Source organism: Prionailurus viverrinus, chromosome B2 (genome assembly GCF_022837055.1).
Source record: "Prionailurus viverrinus isolate Anna chromosome B2, UM_Priviv_1.0, whole genome shotgun sequence".
Lineage (NCBI taxonomy): Eukaryota > Metazoa > Chordata > Mammalia > Carnivora > Felidae > Prionailurus > Prionailurus viverrinus.
The window spans coordinates 50,501,675-50,521,947 of NC_062565.1; the positions used below are offsets into that span (position 1 = coordinate 50,501,675).

Here is a 20,273-nt window from a genome sequence, read left to right on the forward strand (position 1 = left end):
CTCTCTGCCTATTTTATCCTATTTTTTCCTATCATAACAAGGAGTAAGGGAAGGAAGAGAAAAAGTCTAGAATGATGCATCCCCCCACCCTCCGCCCAAGCACACACATTTCCTTTTCCATCCTCCTCTATTTTTCATAACATTTATTGTCATCTAACATACCATGTATTTTGTTTACATATTTTATTATCTACTTGTAGACTTAATAGAGTGCAAATTATATGAGGTTAGGGATTTTCATAGTTTTAAAAAATACATTTTTGGATATCCTGCTTCTAGAATAATGCTTAGCCCAGAGTAAGTGTTTAGAGAATATGTATTGGAAAAATGATTGAATGAATGAATGAACAATGCTTTGGTTTCTGCTCCATAAAGAGTGGAGGAGGACAAGGCTTGGGGAAAATAATGAGGTGATTTGTCTTTCATTTCTCTAAGCCATTCAACTGAAAATGTCCATTAGACACTTGAATCAGCCAGCAAAGACTCAGACAAGAGGACCGAGATGGGTCCAGCTGGCCGCAAAAGGATGAGCTTATCCAGAAAAGGTATATAAAGAAGATAAGCAAGTCAAGAACAGCTGAGCACCAGAAAAGTCAGAATAGTCACTCACAAATAAGACTAATAGTGTATGTTCAATTTCACCTTTCTAATTCTGACCTAACACAGACATGACTCAGTTTAACATAGGTAGGAAGTCATATTTTCCAACCCTGCTGAAAATAATCATTCTTTATTCATTTTTTTAACCCATCTTTCTGTAAGAATTCACTTTAACTGAACTAGACAGGACAAGTATTATTCAACTTTGTTGATAAACCAAACATTTACCTCCATTTCCTTATTTCTAATGAGTTGAAACATACTAAAGTGCTGATAGGTTAATGGGTTTTTTTTTCTAACCTACAAAATGACAACTTCATAAGTCCAACCTAATACAATAGAGATAACAGTATCCTAACAGTCTTATTTGCCTGAATGAGAAACTAAAGCAGTATCATAAGACTCTATGATGACACAGGCTGGTGGAGAAATAAAGAGTCCTGTTATAGTAATTCTGCCACTCTACGACAGGTGACTTTAAGTCATTTTATTACTTGGAAGCCTCTGAAATTGTTCTATTCTTAGAGACCCTTGGAGTCGCTCTCATTCTGGGATAGTCTTAAACATAGTAGATAGTGTGGTGGTACATAGTAGAATCTACCTACCTGATTTGTTTTCAGTGCCCAGGGAAATCCTCAGCCCTCAACCTTTGCCCACCCACTCAGTTGTAGGTTAAAAAAAGTGCCTCAACAAAAATCCCTGAGCTTTAAAATAATAGAGCTTTAAGTCTCCGTTTAAGAGAAGGTTTATATGTAAAACACTCCAAGAGGAGGGAAACAATTGGCTTACATTCAGCCTTACTTGTAAATGACTGATACCAAGACCCAGTCCTGACAGCAAGGTAGTTTGTCAATGTTGTTCATCTTTTCAAACAACCAACTCCTAGTTTGGTTAATATTTTCTATCGTTTTTTATTTTATTTCATTTATTTCTGCCCTACTCTTTATTATCTCCTTTCTTCTGCTAACTTTGGGCTCAGTTTGCTTTTGCTCTTCTTTTTCTAGTTCCTGATGGCATAAAGTTAAGTTGTTAGGGATTTTCTTGCATCTTAATATGGGCATTAATTGCTGTGAACTCCTCTCTTAGAACCGTTAATACTGCATCCCACAGGTTCTAGTATGCTGGTTTTCATTTGCATTTGTCTCAAGAATCTTTTTTATCTCTCCTTTAATTTCTCCTTTGATCCATTAGTTGTTCAGGAGAGTGTTGTTTATTTTTCATGTGTTCTTGAATTTTCCAGTTTTGCTCTTGTTGTCGGTTTCTAGTTTCATGTCACTGTGGTCAGAGAAGATACTTGGTGTGATTTCAGTCTGCTTAAATTTGCTAAGACTTCTTGTTTGGTGGCCTCACATATGGTCTATCCTAGAAAATGTTCCATGTGCACTTGAGAAGAATGTGTATTCTGCTGTTGTTGGATAGAACATTCTGTATATGACTATTTGGTCTATAGTAGTATTCAAATCCACTGTTTCCTTATTGATTCTCTGTCTGGATAATCTACTCATTGTTGAGAGTGGTGTATTAAGGTCCCCAACTATTATTGTATACTGTTTATTTCTCTTTTTATCTTTGTTAGTGATAGGAAAAGATAGGATAAAATAGGCAGAGAGGGAAAGGATAGGGCCTGAGGTCCCTGGGTGGGGAAAAAAACCTATTTTGGAACAATGCTGGGAGTGTCTGACCACAGCAAACCCCCTCAGGTATAAGGTTCCTCTTTTGAATGTAACAGACCCCACCTACTTCCCCTCAGGTTTCCCTCAGGAATTTGACAAAAGACCTAAGTATGGCGTAGACCACCAATGGAAATGAGCCAATCAGGAATGGACAACCCAGCACCTAGAACTATAAGGTCAATAAGGGTGGAACCTGAGAAGGAACAAGGGGGAGGGATGGGGGGGTGGGACACGACCAGAACCTTATAAAACAAGGACCCTAGCTTATTGTCAGCAGGCATTCACTTTCTAGTGTCCCCTCTCTGTAAAGAGAACTTTCCTACTATTCTTACTTTCTAATTTATACTCTAGTAAACTTTTGCCTGCTGCTCATTTTGTGTCCACCTCTTCATTCTTTGAAGTGGCAAGACAATGAATCCAGGGTATTGTGGTAAAGAATCCTGCAACATTAGTTTTTGCCTTATATATTTAGGTGTTCCTATGCTGGGTGCATAAATATTTACATTTGTTATATCTTCTTGATGTATTGACCCCTTTAGTATTATATAATGACCTTTTTTCTCTGTTTACCATTTTTAGTTCAAGGTCCATTTTGTCTGATACAAGTGTAGCTACCTCTGATTTTTGTCATTTATTGTTGTTACCATTCACTTGGAATGTCTTTTTCCATCCCTTCACTCAGCCTCTGTGTGTCTTTAAGGCTGAAGTAAGTCTATTGCAGGCAGCGTATTATTGAATTGGGGTGTGTGTGTGTGTGTGTGTGTGTGTGTGTGTAACCATTCAGTCATGCTATGTCTCCTTTAACTGGAGAATTTATCCCCTCTACAGTAAAGTAGCTATTGATAGTTAAGGACTTACTAATTGCCATTTTGTTCATTGTTTTCAGATTGTTTTATAGATCCATTATTCCTTGTTTCTTATCCTGCTGTCTGTTTTTGTGCTTTGATGTCTTTGGTATCAGTATGTTTTGACTTCTTTATCTTTTCCTTTTGTGGAATGACAGCAGGATTTTCCCTTGTGGTTGGTTACCAGGAAGCTTACACAAACTGGTAACTTACATATCTTAAGCTGATAACAGCTAACCAACAGAATTCTTTTTTCCTGAGTTTATTTATTTATTTGGAGAGAGAAAGAGGAGAGAGAATCCCAAGCCAACTCTGTGAGGTCAGCCCAGAGCCTGACGCAGAGCTCAACCTCACAGTTCGAACTGTGAGATCGTAACCTTAGCTGAAATCAAGAGTTGGGTGTTTATCTGACTGAGCTACCCCATGACCAATAGAATCTTTAAGCTTTACACTAGTACTTTTCTCCCCCCTTCACATTTTAGGTTATTGTTGTTACAATTTACATGTTTTTTATATTGTGCGACTAATAGCAGATTATTGTAGTTACGGTTATTTTGATTACATTTATTTTTGTTTTTAACTTTTAAACTAGAGATTTATGTGAATTATGCATCACTATGATTATATAGCAGAATCTAACTATGACTACATATTTATCATTACCAGTGAGATTTATGCTATCTTTTCATGTTTTTATGATGTTAATTAGGGTTCTTTTACTTTCACTCAAAGAAATCTTAGCTTCCTTCATAAGGCAGGTCTGATGATAATGAATCCCTCTGCTTTACTTTGTTCGGCGAAGTCTTTATCCCCTCCTTCATTTCCAAAGGACAGCTTCTCTAAGTAGAGAATTTGGGGCTGACAGTTATTTTCTTCCAATATTTTGGATATGTCATCTCATTCTCTCCTAGCCTGAAGAATTTCTATTGAGAAATCCACCAGTAGTCTTATCAGGGTTCTCTCATATGTAACCTCTCTTTAATTCTTTCTTTGTCTTTAACTTTTGACAATTTAATTATAATGTGTCTTGGTGTAGCCCTTTTTGGGTTTAACCTATTTAGAGTCTTTTGGTCCTAATGGATCTGGATGTCTACTTCTCTCCCCAGGTTTGGGAAGTTTCCAGCATTATTGCTTTAAATATACTTTCTGTCCCTTTCTCTTTCTCTTCTCCTTCTAGAATTCCCATAGTATGAATACTGTTTCATAGTGTGTCCCATAACTCATGATGTCCCATAATCCTGGTAGGCTTTCTTCACTCTTTCATTCTTTTTTTCCTTTTGCTCCTCTGACTGGGTTATTTCCAGCATTTCATCCTCCAGGTTGCTGATTCTTCTACATGGTCAAGTCTACTTTTGAAACTGATGAATTCTTCGGTTCAGTTATTGTATTTTTTGACTCTAGGATTTCTAGGGTTTGGTGGGGTTTTTTTGTGGGTTTTCTTTTCTTTTCTTTTTTTTTTTTTTTTTTGATGGTTGCTATTTCCTTGTTGAACTTCTCATTATTTTTCATGTATTGTTTTCCTAATTTCGTTTAGTTGCCTGTGTTTTCTTAGAGTTCACTAAAATTTCTTAAGAGTATTATTCTGAATTCTTCATCAGACAGTTCATAGTTTTCCATTTCCTTAGGGTCAGTACTCGAAGCTTTATTAGTTTCCTTTGGTGGTTTCATATTTACTTGACTTTTTTGGGACCCTTGATTCCTTACATTGGTATCTGTGTATTTGAGTAATGGGGCTCCTCTTCCAGACTTTACAGATTTTCCTTGGGAGAGATAGTTCTTCAACCAGTCAGCTCAGTTTGGGTTTCTGGGTGTGTCTGCTGGTAATGTCTTTGGACAGAAGAGGCCTACTATTATGGTCTATTTTTGGGTGAGGCAACTGTTCAAGCTCTGAGGATGGGGATGGGAGAATGTGCCACTGGCTGCAAACAGTTGGCTAGGACTGCTGGCTTGGTTCCCTCCCTAAGTGAGGCTGTAGGATGGGCTCCGCAGTTGCCTGACTTCTCTGGTGAGGCTTGCTAGATGGTCAGGACTGGGGGCTATATTCAGTAATAGATGTGTCTATGAATTAACTTCCTTGCCTTAGCAGGATAGCAGGACAGAACCAGGATCTATATCTCATTTTTTGCGGACCCAAATCAAGCCAGAATGTGCCCTGAATTTTGTGGTTAAGTAAGGCCATTGGTTTTGTTCTGCAGATGCAGAAAGTCATGGGCTGTGCTCTGTGCTCAAGTGTCACCATACGTGGGACTGTTGAATGGGCAACACAGTTCTCCATGTGTGCTCTGGTTAGGTTCCCTCATTGGATACCCTGAAGCCTGTATTCAGTGATGAGCAGAACTACGAATCAGATTCCCTGCCCGGGTACAGCAAGGAGAAGCACATCTAAAGCTGGTAAAGCTCTTTTTTGTCGTCTTAATTCAAGCCCACCCACACCCCAGTTCCCTGACCAAACAGGTCCACTGGCTTTGCTCTGCAAACTGTAGGCTATGTCTGCTTCTAGGCTTGTGTACTGCTGGCCTACATAGCTTCCAGGTGTTTTTGCCAGCCCTTATGGTCAGATGGGGCCAGAAGACACTCTCTACAGCTAGTGGGGCCAGGTCTCAGCTCTCTTGCCTGGGTGGGAGGGGGAGGGACTGCTCCAGGCTACAGTCAATTTCCCCAAACTGGCTCTCAGGTTAGGAGGAGCCAGGAGGTACCCTCAGCCTTGGCTGTGAATCAATCCCCCTGCCTGTGCTAGCATAATACTCTGCACCTGATACTGGCTTTGCTCTTGTAGGGGATCAGCTCTATTCAGCCACCTCTTAACTTGGATGCTGCTGGGCCACACAGCCTCCAAGAGTCATTGCCAGCCCTCCTGGGCAGATGGCACTGGGAGATGGTCCACAGCAGATAGGGCTGTGATTCAGCTTCTTGCCTGGGCATGGACCAGCTGAGCTCAGTGTCAGTTGAGCTCCACTGGTGAGCAGTGTTCTGATGGGAGGGGCACGCTTTGGGATTCAGCAATTCATGCTTTGTAAACCACGTTCTTAAAAAATTCTTTCAAGGATTCAAAGAGTGTTCGGGAAATGAATTCCCAGTGGAATCTGGTACGTAATTCACAAAGTGATGAGTTTCTTTGGAAGGTTTATATTGTACATAGGAGTATGCTGTGAAAAGCTAAAATCATACAAGGTAAATATTAATCATGATGAATGACAAAATCGGCAACAAGAAATTGTTTCCACCTTTTTTTTTTTTAACGTTTTTATTTATTTTTGGGACAGAGAGAGACAGAGCATGAACGGGGTAGGGGCACAGAGAGAGGGAGACACAGAATCGGAAACAGGCTCCAGGCTCCGAGCCATCAGCCCAGAGCCTGACGCGGGGCTCGAACTCACGGACCGCGAGATCGTGACCTGGCTGAAGTCGGACGCTCAACCGACTGCGCCACCCAGGCGCCCCTCCACCTTTTTTAAAATATATATTCCTACTCACCTAACTTGCTAAATGCTAAATTTAAAAAAAGCCTCCAAAAAAATAAATACAAAAATGAAAGTCTCCAGATTGCAGGATAACTCTGCACACTGCTGCTCTAAACGTATGCTTCCAATTCCATGGCAGGAACACTGCGCTAAGCATTAAGGAGAAGTTCTAAAATGTCAAAATTCCACATTAGGAAACACTTATCTTTTTTTTTTTTTTTTCAATTTTAGAAGCGGGGGAGGGGTAGAGAGCGAGTAAGAGAGAGAATCCCAAGCAGGCTCCAAGCTCCATGCAGAGCCCGATTTGGGGCTCAATCTCCTGACCCTAGGATCATGACCTGAGCCAAAATCAAGAGTGGGAGGCTCAAATGACTGAGCCACCCAGGCGCCCCCTAATGTTATCCTTTGATGGAAGAATAACGAAAATAAAAACAGAACATTCAATCATTTTTTTTTCTTAAACTGTAACTTTATTTGGAGAATTTTCCTTACATAAAGTTAACGTTTTTAAACACTTTAGGACAAACTATCCAAAAAGCAACATTTTATTTCAGAAGGGGCTTGTTTCAGTGGTTTTCTGTCCTTCTATCTTCTCATCATTATGAATATTTGCTTTATAAATAAATATATTCTCAGTGATTCCCTTGTAATCAAATTAGGTGACTAAACTGCTATCAGTACTAAGATATCTGAGATCAGAAGACTGTTTGGGTCATCTCAAATTCACATTAGCACAGTGTCCATAAGAAACTGATAATACAGATTAATGCGATGCTTGCCTCCAGTTTGTCTTCTGAATGGTTTCCATGAGAAGGTCCTCACAATAAGTTATATAAAATACAGTACTTTGGTTGGATATTGTAAAAATCTTTCTAAAAATTAACCACATATATTAAACAATTTGCTACAGTATGCTTTAAATGATATAAAATAATTAGCATGTCAAACATTTTCTTATAAACATATTGCTTTTGGTCATACACTGAGCTGGAACATACAGGCTGCACTCTTTTTCTCTCCTAAATGGCACAAAACAATGGCTTGATGGTAGGGAAATGCTACTTCATGAGAAAAGGTGGTGCCCATGAACTCTAGTGGTACTGGTGCTTGTACTTAGGTATTACCTTGATTTTATTCAATTTTTGATAACGTCGGAAGATGACACAGTGTTAATTTGTTAGAAGTATATAGTCCTTTAGGCTTTATATATGAGATGTGTCTAAAAAACTGTTTGAAAATCAATTTTCTTCCTACTTAAACCCTATCATACATAAGCTGGGTGAGTGCTTAGTAATTAATGGAATTTTATTGTCAGATGAACAATCATACCAAGAGTAGTTTTTATGCCCAGGAAGCTTGCCTTGCAGTTTACACATGTACCCCTTGGCATACCACCATCACTGGACCTTTGGGCTTGGAGTGAGAGCTGTCCTTGTACCATTTCCTAACATCCCAAAAAGCTTTCTGACTGGAAATGAGGTATAGTCACGAATAGGTACAGTGAAAAAAATAGATGTACCAGGTAGCATGTGATTTTCACTTACCAAAAAATGGTCACTATTCCCTTTTATAGTAAACAGCTTGTATACACATGTGCCCTTTATCCATTTCAGGGGGAAAAAAAGAGAACTTCCTAGGATTTTGCTAGTTCTTTAGAATTCACATTGCTTTTTCAGTCTTCTGTTTTTCTAAACCGCACATCTGCTGCTCAACTTTCGCGTGGATAAACATGTTCAGCTTCCTAAGGGGAGTTGTTTACTCACAAATAAAGGAAAACATAAGAGGATGAAAACGGAGATATTTTCTGAGTTTGGGCCCACAAAAGTATTAGAAAAACAAGTTTATAATGTATAACAACCAGGTAACTAGGTTTTTTAATTTAAAAAATGTAATGACCTTAACATAAGCTAGAGGGCCACACATATGATATTCACAATCCATTAGCTTCTCTAAGAGGTATGTACAATTTAAAACCAGCTTTCCAGCAAGCTGGGTAAGGTTACAGATTCACTTACTTTTTATACATAATACAGAAAGGGAAAATAAATATTAATCGCAGTAAAGGACTCATCTCTGAAAACACACTTTCTGTTGTTTTAGATAATGAGTTGAGCATATAATACAGAAGTGAATTTAGCTTCAAGTTGTGCTTACATATACATATTTGTTTTCTGAAGCTTTGCTGCCAGTTTGTTAACAGAAAATATTACCTACCAAATCCACATCTATCATGTGCTTTTCTTGTGCCCCTAGGGATCATAGTGCTTGGTCAAGTACATTTTTGAGCCAGATTCTCCAAAGCAAAAATTACTCTGTGATTTAGATTAGGGCTCTTAGGGAGCCATGGCAATTTGTTCAGGCTGCAACATGTTACTAATACGTCAAAGCAGTCATTTACCAACTTATTGGGTTGAATCAAATCAAAGTGCCAATATTCACTGCAATGTATCTTTTTAACCTACAGAAATGACAACTTCATGTGGCTCAATTTGCTATACGTTGGAACCTGGAACCAAATAAGAGTAGCTTGGCAGAATGTGAGTCAATGTGCTATTGAGTTTGTATCTTGTTCACCGGCGGAGACCTTCCCTCCTGCCTTTCAGGTAACCATGGGTGGAGGCACAATGCCCTACAGAGATGGATGAAGAGTGGACCTTTTGTCTTTTTCTGTCTCCAAACTAGCTTTGTCGTTTTCAAAATTGCTGTAAACATTCCTCTCAATGGAACAGCCTCTGCCCAACAAATAGAGTTCCCACTGTGTGAAGAAGCTACACAAGGGTTAAGAGTTCAAATGTGGCACGCTATGGACACTAACATCATGGTAACCGTGACTTCCCAGGTAAGTTCCTGTTCCCCAACGTGCCCTGAGAGTTTAGCTAGGACAGAAGATTATTCATTGTTTGTTCCTAGCCAGGCCTGGAGAACTAAGCTGAATGCAAAATCTGATCACTTATTATAATAAAAAACCCTTCTGCTGCTTTGAAACTTAGCTTTTTGGTCATGCATCCTGGCAGGGATCTAAGTTTAACTGACTGTGTTAACCTTTATGTTAAAAACCTGTTGGCCTGAAAAGCTTCCCTTCTGTAGGAACTTACACAGTTTGATTTCAAAAATAGAAGAAAAATAGAATATGACGGCCTAGCGTGGTAAAGCTCGGTTTCATTCGCTTATCTCCAACCACCATAAAGCGTTGTTGTAAACATTTCAAAAAATATTTACTTAAGAGTTCTTTCATTTGGGAAACAAAATGAAATGAACTGCATAATGGTACTTTCAGAACAGCACAGTGGTATCAAAAAAGTCAAACGAATAACATGATATTGAGAAAAGCAGAAGATCATTTCTCTAGGGCTGACACTGGTCCAAGAGAGCCTGAAGTGCCAATGTGCCACATTTAAAATTTAACCACTTCACAAATATCTGCACGCATTGAGTAAATAACCCTCTATCATGTAGCCTTAAATTGCACCCCTGTTGCAATACTGCATCAATATTATTAAATTTTTAAAAATCTGTATAAAATATTATCTGGAACCCCAAAGGAAAGTCAATTAATTTTTAAAAAGTTCATTACAAAGTTGACTGTATAAAATGCTAAAACATAATCCATATATACAAAATGCCGCTGTTTAAGAAAATAATGGGACCCAGTTTTAGAATAAAATAATTTTGTACAAAAAAAGGGTACTGCGTTCAAATCAATATTTAAAAAAAATTTTTTTAAAGAATATTGAAATGTCTTCGTTCAGAAGAACAACTATAAAGTGTTGGTTTGCTTTTACATCATCCGCAAGCTTCTTGCCAGCAGAACACCAGTTGGTGGAGGGACCGTGTCCTGCTTTCCTGCACCCCCAGAAGCTTCAGCACAGTCATCGCCGAGATGCGTACTTAGAAGCCCAGTCCGTCCGGCCATGCACTGGCTGGGCAGCCGGAGGCCGGGGCATCAACCCGGGAGTGCTTCTAGGCTGGGTGTGGAAAAAAGGTCGCCCAGGATGAGGTCTCACGGCTTTCAGGGAAGAATAGCCTGCAATTAGAGAGGAAGGCAGGTCTGACTCATGTGGGGACTCATGCAAACAAAGCAAGTAAGTGCATCTTGGCGACAAAATATCGGAAATATCAGTCAAGGACGACAACACTCTATAGTTGTCAGGCCAAAAATACTGGTGTCAATCCTGACCCCTCCCTTTTTTTCACATCCCACTTGTCACTGGTCAGCAAATGCTCCTGGCTCTACCTTCCATATGTACTCCGAGCCAGACCAGCTCAGCTCCTAGCACTCTGGCCCATCATTCCTTGCCTGGATCACGGCAGCAGCCGGTTTGCTTCCCTGCTTCCAACCTTATTTCCCACTTTCAGTCTAGTGACAGCCAGCACTGCAGTGAGGCTGGAAGATGGAAGTCCGATCACCCCATGCCTCTGCTAGAGACCCTCCAGTGGCTCTCCCATGTCATTCACGGTGAATGACAGAACGCTTACAGTAGCCTGCAGGGCTTCATACCACCCGGTCTCCTGTCACCCCTCTCTCTTGCCCACTCCCCTCCATCATTCACGTCATCCCTGTCCTCTGCCTCCTTGCTCTTGCTTGAACAGGCCTGGGCTCTCCTGCCTCCAGGCCCGTGCACTAGGAACCCCGTGCTGGGGACAGTCTCACCCTCACTGACTGGGTGGCTCACTCACCTCTTTCACACCTTCACTCAACATCTCCTTTGCGGTGAGGTCTTCTTTGGGCTACACTCTTTAAAAAGTACAGACTCCACAGGTGCCAGGGTGGCTCAGCTGGTTGAGAGTCTGACTCTTGATTTTGCCTCGGGTCCTGATCCCAGGGTTGTGGGATTGAGCCCCTGAGTATGGAGTCTGCTTAAGATTCTCTCTCTCTCCTTCTCTGTCTCTGTCTCTCTCCCCGCCTCTGCCCCTCTCCCCGGCTCATGTTCTCTCTCAAAAAAAAAAAAAAAAAAAAAAAAAAAAAAAAAAAAAAGCATACTCCAACCTCCACATTCCCTATACTCTGCCTAACTTTATTTTTCTCCCTAGCATTGGTGAGCATCTGATTCGGTTGTCTGTAGAGTGCAAGTTCATGGGACAGGGCATCCTGTCTGTCTCCTTCACTGGTGGATCCTGGCACCATGGCAGCAGACACCGGGCCTGGCACAAAGCAGCTACTCCATAACCACCTGCTGCATTCATTCATGAATGATCTGAAATAGAACTTACCAGGGGAAGGGTCTGGAATAGGTGCCAAGTGTACCCTCTGCATAGCAGAACCAACTTCTTTTTTTAGAAAGGAGGGGATATAGTTTCCAGTCAGTCCACTAGAACTTGTAGAGCCGGAACCAACTGATACACAAAAGCAAAAGCTCATTACTACACAAAGACACGTGCATGTAACATCAACAGAGTTAAACAGGTGTGGAACAATACAGAACTGGGACCTTACTTTTATAGGGGAAGTATGATAAGAACAGTGAATTCCGAGCAGAGCACTCCTCCACAGCACACTGTTGGAAAGACTGGGGAGAGGGACAGCAAAGACAGTGCCTCTCCTATAGCCTGCACCCACACCAAGTCCAGTTGGTTGGCTGGTCGGTTAAAAAAAGGAAATGCGCAGTTTTCTTTCTTTTTTGGGATAATAGGTTTAGCCTGTTCTGAAATCTGTGTTTTTTTCATTCCATAACACAGAACAGTTATCCTTCCTCAGTATATACAAATTCTAGAATACAGCTAAGCGATAATTAATTTAGCCAGCCTCTAACTGATCGGCACACAGATTGTCTTAATTATTTAGCAATTACAAGTAATTCTACACTAAACGTTATTGTCTGTAATCAGAAAAGTTAATGATTATTACATTATATTAAATATATTCACTTCTTATGGTGCTTTTCTATTGAGACTGCTTTAAGGGCTGGAACTGTATGCTACTCATCTTATTTATTCTAGGAGCTCAACAGGATGCTTTATAGATAGCCAGTAATCAATACACATCAGATGGATGAATGGATATCTAGAAGCCTTATCACTAAGACTTAAGGTACACACAGAACAATGACAAATGTTATTATGGGCCATTATACAAATGGGAGTTACAGCCAGTAGGAAAAGAGGGAATTTGTGGTAGAGTTGCTGTGTGTCTTCACAACTCAGTGTTCCTAGCAACTGCTTAGTTAAGGCAGAGTGGCAATGCAGGTGTGAGGAGTTGTACTATGCTAGAGCACATTTTGCATTTTTGGTGAATAGATATGGAAAAAAAAAAAAAAGTGGGAAGAGAATTTGAACAGGTCCCAAAAGGGAAAAAGTGTATAGCCAATAAACACAAGAGAAGATGCTCAACCTCATTAGTACACGAGGCATGCAAGTTTACGCCACAATAAGATGCCATTTCACGCCCATCACATCAGCACACATTTTGCAATCTTGACAGTACCAAGTGGCATCAAGGATACAGCACAACTCCCAGACCCTGCTGGAGAGCAATTTGGCAACATCTGTAAAGTCAAAGATGAGCACACCCTTTAACTGAACATGTTTACATTTATACCCAGAGGAACCTTCACACAGGTGCACAACAATGGGGTCTAACAAGGTTCCTTCGGTGCTCTAATAGCAAAGATTGTTCACAGTTTACACATTCATCAAGAAGAAAAGAGTAAATAAATTATGATCCAGTAAAAGTAATAAAATTATGGTGTGGCATAGTTATATATATTATATATGTTATACAGTATATAATGTGATGTATCTTACATATATGTGTGATTGCTACATCACAATATACATCCAGAATTATGTTCACATTAATTTTTGAACATGCAAAAACATACTATGTATTTCATGTATCTTTTAAAAATGCATAGAAACAATTAACACCCAAATCAGGAGAGGGGAAGAGAGAAAGGGTAAGGCCTAGAGAGTGGGCTTCGTGTGTATTTGCCAACTTTGATTCCTTGAGTTGGAGGGGAGTATGTGGAGGTTGATGCATCATTTTGTTCTTTTTTGGGTTTCTCAAAATAAATGAACACATAACGGATAAAGCCAGGAGAAGTGATGCCAGATGTTTACCTGACAATGTGGAAAGGGAAGCAGCATGTGGCAGGGTTGCCTGAGTGAGAGAAAATGAGATGGTGGACTGGTCTGCTGGGAACGGGGTTAGCCAGCCTGGAAGGCTTATGAAATTCACTTACTCATTTAAAAAAAAGTAACGATGGCCTTCTGAGCTGTCCACCTTCCAACCAGAAGGGGTTGGGGGGCTCTGGGTCATCAGAGGGAGGGGATGAGCTGGAGCAAGGTGGATGGGGCTGAGGTGGATGGCCCGCAGGGCAGGGCCTCGAGAAGTCAGGCGAGCCCCACCCCCCACCCCCCCTCCTGAAGGCAGACCCTGAAGCAGCTGGCTGGGTCCCCAGAGCCTGCTGCCAAGAAAGAGACAGGATTAAAGGCCTGGAAAAGGGGCCCTGGGTTTCCACACCAGAAAACTTTCGTTTCCACAGCTTGTCTCTCTGTACCCGCCCTGCCACATTCAGAGAATTTGCCTCTTGTCATTTAGGAAGTAATAATCACTACTCACCTGAATTTATTTTGCTGATTACCGATACTGTCCCTGAAGATTTTCCAGACAAACCAGAACTAGACCATGGGTTAGATGGAATGAAATCCTTGCCTGGATTTGGAAGTATGCCATTTCTTATATTTATTCCTAGTGGGGAAGAAATGATTTTCAAATGCAAAAAAAGTACATCTTAAATCTTGCACCAGATTTTGTGACGAAGTTCTCATAGAACCTAATTTGTCCAAATTTCCTGTGGTTCAACAATTGGAGCAAGAACCGACCAGGCTGTTTTCTGATAGATGGCAGAGGAAAGATGCCATCCTTGGGTTTAGCATCCTGTCTCACTGGTGGGCAGCCTGAGAGAGGTCTCCTAAGCTTCTCCCGACAGGTGTGTCTCATGTCTCCTGTCCTGGCCCGTCTCGTGCTGTCCTGACATCCCTACCTGTACCCCTTCAAGGGCCACTGCCTTTCTGTCACCTTCCCAAGGTTTTTTTCCACCCCCTTCCACCCCACCAGCTCTGCAGCCCCTGCTGTCCTCTCTGCATCCAGTCCCCCAGATCCATCTTCTCCCCTGACCTGGACCATAGCGCCATCAAGTGCTGGTGACTCGGGTCTGCACCGGTGACCCTCACTGACTCCCTCGTTCCAAGGCTGCCTTGACCTTAATCAATCACCTCAACTTTAAGCCAAACCACCCACTAGACCGCCCACTTTCCCATTTATGTCAAGCACTGCAGCTATTTTTCAGAACTGAAAGACTGAATTCATCTTTTATCCTCTTTCTTCTCCTAGAGCCAAAAAGAAATAACTTTCTAATTCCCTCCCTGCTCCCTTGGGCCTGCAGTCACTGTAGCTTGAGTCTTTGCACCTGACACCTGGACCACTGCTGGACCCTGCCACCTGCTCTCTCTTCTTCCAGGTCATCCTGGGAGGCCAACCAAGGGCGAGGAGTCAACACATCAGCAGGGCCTGCCGTTCCCACCTCTTGTCCCTGGGACCCACAGCCCCAGCTCCGAGTCACCATGCCCCTCACCTGCATGAGAGCTATGGCCTGTCCTCATCCACTCAGCACACAGATAGACATAAACCCAGCATGCTCCCCAACTAAAACCCTTCGACAGCTTCTTGCTGCTTATGAAATAAATTCCAAGTGTCTTGCAAGACTCCCAAAGATGCCTCATGCCTCACACTATCACCCCCTTACAATGCTCTGGCCACACTGGCCTCTCTGCCCTTCCCCTCACAAGCCACGCCCTTTCTTGCCTCCCCGGCCTTTGCACTTGCTGCTTCCTCTGCCTGGATTGTTCTGCTCATTTTTTCTTCCCCCTTCTTTGGGGCCCAGTTGCTCAGAGAGGCCCTTCCTGAGCCCTCTATCTACAGTTGTGCCTCCTCCCTGCCTTATATCACTCTTAATGTGACTTATCACCACCTGAACTACTGGTTGTCTACTTGTTTAGGGTCTGTCTCCCTCCCACTAGGATACAACCTACATGGGGGCGAAAGTATTGTCTGCAGGGCTGCTGTACGCAGTTACTGCATGGACTGTGACACCACTGCAGACTTCGGTCCCCGTAATTTCCTGAGTGCCTAGCACACATCAGGTGCTCAGCACATATTTACTGACAGAATGAACTTATGAATGAATGGTAGGCTGTAAGCTTGGAAACTAGAGAATCTGGAGAGGCTTGGGCACCCATCAAACTATAGCATTTATGCTTACCCCCTGTAATACCACCAGAGAGTGTGACTGAGCTCTTACTCTGGTGTCCTGAGAGCACACAGGGCTGCTAATGTTTCCTAAACCTGGTCTGCTGCTGGGGCCTCGGGCATGCCGCCTGGCTCTCGCCAGTTCCTTGCTCCCAGGGGCTGGACCCAGTTTCCACTACATTTTTTTTATCTTAGGCGACTCAAGAACATAAAAACGTGAGGCCTCAGCAAGTATTTTTATGATGTTCCCACCAGTTCTGACGTTCTAGAAGCCCCTAAGCACTTGCCTTCCAAAACAGAATCTTTGTGAATATGACTCCAGGGAAATGGTTTCTTATCAATGACAAGAGCAAAGGCAAGTATTTCCGTTACCGGGCAAGTATCGGGAGTGCTTCAAGTAGTGCTGCTTGGCCGCGGACCTCAGGGTCGGGGTGTCTCGCCTCTGATAAGAGGTCTGGGTGGGGGCGCTATTTCCTGTACCGATGGGCTCAGAGGGCTTCAGGTCCAAAACACTCTCAAATCTGAAGCAAGGGAAGGTGACTTAGGTCAGCATGAGATTGACAGCATCATCAGAAAGGCACAGATCATTTCACAAGTCCCAGATCTGATCTGTTTACAGACGTCAGATGTACACTTGCCTGCAGAGGGTCTCTTCGCTCTGTCTCTTCTTGTTTTTCAGGTCCATCCTGCTGAGGGATGGACTGAAATCCAAGTCATCCAAGTCAGCCCAGTCATCGGAATCCTTTGTGGACCGGGACACAAGACCCCACCTTCTCCTACTCTTTGGCTTGATCTCCCCATTTTTGTGTTCCAGGCCAGCCAGCATTTTCTGCGTATCCAAGCATTGGGGGGACAAAGTAATACTTGGCATTAATGGAGCTCACCCATAAGGAATGCCTATTCCAAACTTCTTCGCTTATGAAAAGGAGGATCCGGGGGGCATATCATTCCCAACATGCACTGCTTATCTGAAAAGGTAACCACAGAAAGCATGTTCCCAGACCTCTGTCTCTCACATATCCTGCACAGGTCACATCAGTTTGCATCCTATGGGGACAACTGTTGTACAAGATAAGGATTTTAGAAAAGAATATAAGGTACTCCTCACACACGGGGAAGATGGCTGGGTTGTCATCTGGGCCTCATCCCTGAAAGCATTAACATGCTTTAGTCTGTCCTAGAGATGCAGAAGAATTACAGCTCAGCTCAGACGTCAGTCATCCTGCTCTTTAACAGAAAACACTGCAAATAGGCCTTCTTTGCCTTTTAGTAGACCTGGATACTATTTAATCACAGAATTAGCTACAACAAGAAATTTCTAAATACATGCTGCTTCCAAAGTTGTGGGCTGGGGTAAAGCGAACAGTCTCACACAGTATCTCACAGCGTTGGTTGGGAGCCAGCACTCAGTGAATGAACACTAGTTAACAGAAAAAAATACTACTTTTGCATAAAGGGTTAGAAAATTAGACTCGCAGGGGTGCCTGGGGAGCCCAGTTGGTTAAGCGTCTGACTTCGGCCCAGGTCATGATCTCACAGTTTGTGAGTTTGAGCCCCGAGTCAGGCTCTGTCAGCTCGGAGCCTGGAGTCTGCTTCGGATTCTGTGTCTCCCTCTCTCTCTGCCCCTCCCCTGCTCATGCTCTGTCTCTCATTCTCAAAAATAAATACACATTAAAAAAAAAAATGAAAGAAAGAAAGAAAGAAAGAAAGAAAGAAAGAAAGAAAAAATCAGACTGGCAGATAGCATTATAAAGCTAACCAGTCACCTGATGCCCTGGGTTATTATTGAATCTAACCCAAACTGTTTTCTTTTGAGCACCAGCCCAAGAGGAGAAGAAAGATCTGGGCTCAATTAACAGCCCAGCATTAACAGCATTACTTGATGGCATTAATAGGAATAATAGTATACAAATTTTATTATAGCACTTTGTGGTTTTTCAAAACATCTTCACAAGCAGCAGGACCTTTGATCCTCATGCCTGGTCTGGTGGGCAAGATAGGCATGATGATCTTCCTTTTCCAGACGAGGAAACTGAGTCCTCAGGGATTAATAATAACAGTGACTAACATTTATCAAGTTCTAACAAAGTGCTAGCTACGATTTTAAATTCTTTCAAGTATTAACTCATTTAGTCCCCAAAAGAATTGTTATCAGGTAGACAGCAATTGTTATCTTTGTTTCACAGGCAAGGAACTGAGGAGCAGGAAGGCCAAGGAAACTGCGTAGGGTCACAGAGCTAGGAAACAGCAGAGCGGAGACTGGAGCCTCTGGCAGTGTGAGTGCTGTGCGGCTCTCAACCCCGACATCACGGTTGCCTACCACGCGCACTGCTATTGACAGGCACAGCCAGAACCTGAATTTAGAACTTCAACTCCAAGGCCAAAGCTCTTTTCACTATCCCATGGTATTACAAAGATACATTTATTATAATTAGACTCTATGCTGAAAAAGAAAACCTTCCACACAATAAATGGGGTCAGAGGAGGAACAGGCCAGACAAGGCTCACTAGCAAATCGCTCACCGACTGAGGATTCTTGGTATGGAGGGACGGGAAGAGCAACGGGCTTGGCTTGTCCTCTGGAAGATGGTTCAGGTGGTCTGTCCTGGAAGCCTCTGTTTTGTAGGGGTACATGAGATGCTGAGGGGGCTGGCTGGCCTGATGCTGTCTCGAAGAAATCCGTGTGTGTGGCTTGGTTGGGGGCTGGGCAGGTGGGATTGGCTTAATGTGAGGAGGTGGGCCCGCCTTTTCCAGGACATCCTTCTGTGGTTTTCCTGAATCCTGAAGGCTCTGTGTGGTGCTGCCCAGCGGATGCCCAATCTGGAAGTAAGGATATCGAAGCGCCTGGAATAACACATAGGGCTGCTTTAGGAGGAAAGTCTAGCCGGGAGGACTGACAGCATCAGGCTCACTGAGCTACATTTCATGGGACCATTTTACTACAGTTTCTTAGCCTAACCCAACCAGAAAACAGCATCTCGAATGTGTGACATTCTTTATGATTTTCCTTATCTAAAATATAAAATGTATACACTTAAAATTATTTGGATAAAGCAGCCAGTTATACTGCCATTACCTTTGCTACTTCTGAAAAGTATTCTTGCTCAACACAGATACTGGCTTGGTAACTTATTTACTATGTGCCTTAAATATAATGTTTCACCTTTCTGAGCCAATTTGCTCAGCTCACAAAAAGAAAAAAATAATATAAAACAGAGAGAGCCAATAATTCTGGAAGACTGAAGAATCGAGTGTAAAATAAGCAGGTACATTACCCCAGGAATGCCAAAAATGTAATACAGATATAGTTAAAACTTGCCTCTCAAGAATCACGGACAAACCTTGTTCTTCTGAACAATCCAGTTTTCTAGATAGTCAAGGGATAAATCTTAAAGTGCTGGGGTTGATAATTCTTTCTGAAACATTCCCTGTATGCCCTAGTGTTTTTGAATGGAAATCACTGAACATAACATAACCCTTCTTGATGACTCTGGGACATAGTTATAAACATTTGCAATTATTATATGTAAGTGTAGATACAGAGGCCAATAATACAGATACTCTGGTACTGATCTTAAACCCTGGCATCTAACTTGAAAAAAAGCTCAACCAACTGAGCCACCCAGGTGCCAACGACACTATTCTTAAAAGTACACATTGTTCTCTTGGTTCCTTGTTACAGAATTTCTTCTTTTCTTTTTTCTTTTAAGGTTATTTATTTTGAGAGAAAGAGAGAGAGAGAGAGTGAGCACAAGCGACCTGGAAAGAGAAGGGGGGGGTGGGGGAGAGAGAATCCCAAAAAGGCTCTGCTCTGTTAGCGCAGAGAGCCTGATGTGGGGCTGGATCTCACGAACCATGAGATCACGACCTCAGCTGAAATCAAGGGTCAGATTCTTAACAAATGAGCCACCCAGGCGCTCCAGAATTTTTTGATCTCTTGGATACAACCTTTAAAAAACTGGGTTCATCAGAAAGCTTTTCTTCTGCCCTTAGAATATTTGTGAATTTTATCCCCTGAAGTGCACTTCTGAGAGCTTTCCAACCCCAGCCACCCAAAGTTTTATGGTACCAAATTATGCCTCTTTCTTTTCTGAGCCTTTGGAAACGTGCTTTTCTATAATTCTTTAACCCCCAACTGTCATCTCTCCAGTGAATTCTACTGTCACATTGGTCCTATCTTCACATGTCCCTGTCACTTTTGTTTGGCCAAATCATCCTCTCTGTTAGAACTGGTCACCTTCGTCCTTCTGAGCAATGTAACTCGCCAATGAGACAATTAGCAAACTTAAGCCTTGCAAGAGGCACGGGAGTGGTTGAAGCCACAGCATTACCACGCCCCTCTGGATGCATTGTACAATCTAAGACAAAGTGGCCTGGGGGAAGGCAGATTGAGAAAACAGGAGGTATGAGGCCAAGACCTACCATCTGCATGAAGGAACTGCAGTTG

General features: G+C 42.3%; 1 protein-coding gene across 5 annotated transcripts in view; it reads right to left on the minus strand.

Annotated features, from left to right (window-relative positions):
* Positions 1-7,032: 7,032 nt before the first annotated feature.
* CILK1 (ciliogenesis associated kinase 1) overlaps positions 7,033-20,273 on the minus strand; it is a 59,985-nt gene continuing 46,744 nt past the window's right edge. For all 5 annotated transcript variants that reach the window (XM_047860126.1, XM_047860129.1, XM_047860128.1 and 2 more), the window contains 6 exons: positions 18,350-18,670; positions 16,465-16,655; positions 16,199-16,347; positions 14,138-14,266; positions 11,791-11,913; positions 7,033-10,603 (listed from right to left, as the gene is read on the minus strand). In XM_047860126.1, the coding sequence (XP_047716082.1) occupies positions 10,449-10,603; positions 11,791-11,913; positions 14,138-14,266; positions 16,199-16,347; positions 16,465-16,655; positions 18,350-18,670 (1,068 nt within the window). In that variant the 3' untranslated portion in view covers positions 7,033-10,448. The remainder of the gene's footprint in view (positions 10,604-11,790; positions 11,914-14,137; positions 14,267-16,198; positions 16,348-16,464; positions 16,656-18,349; positions 18,671-20,273) is intronic.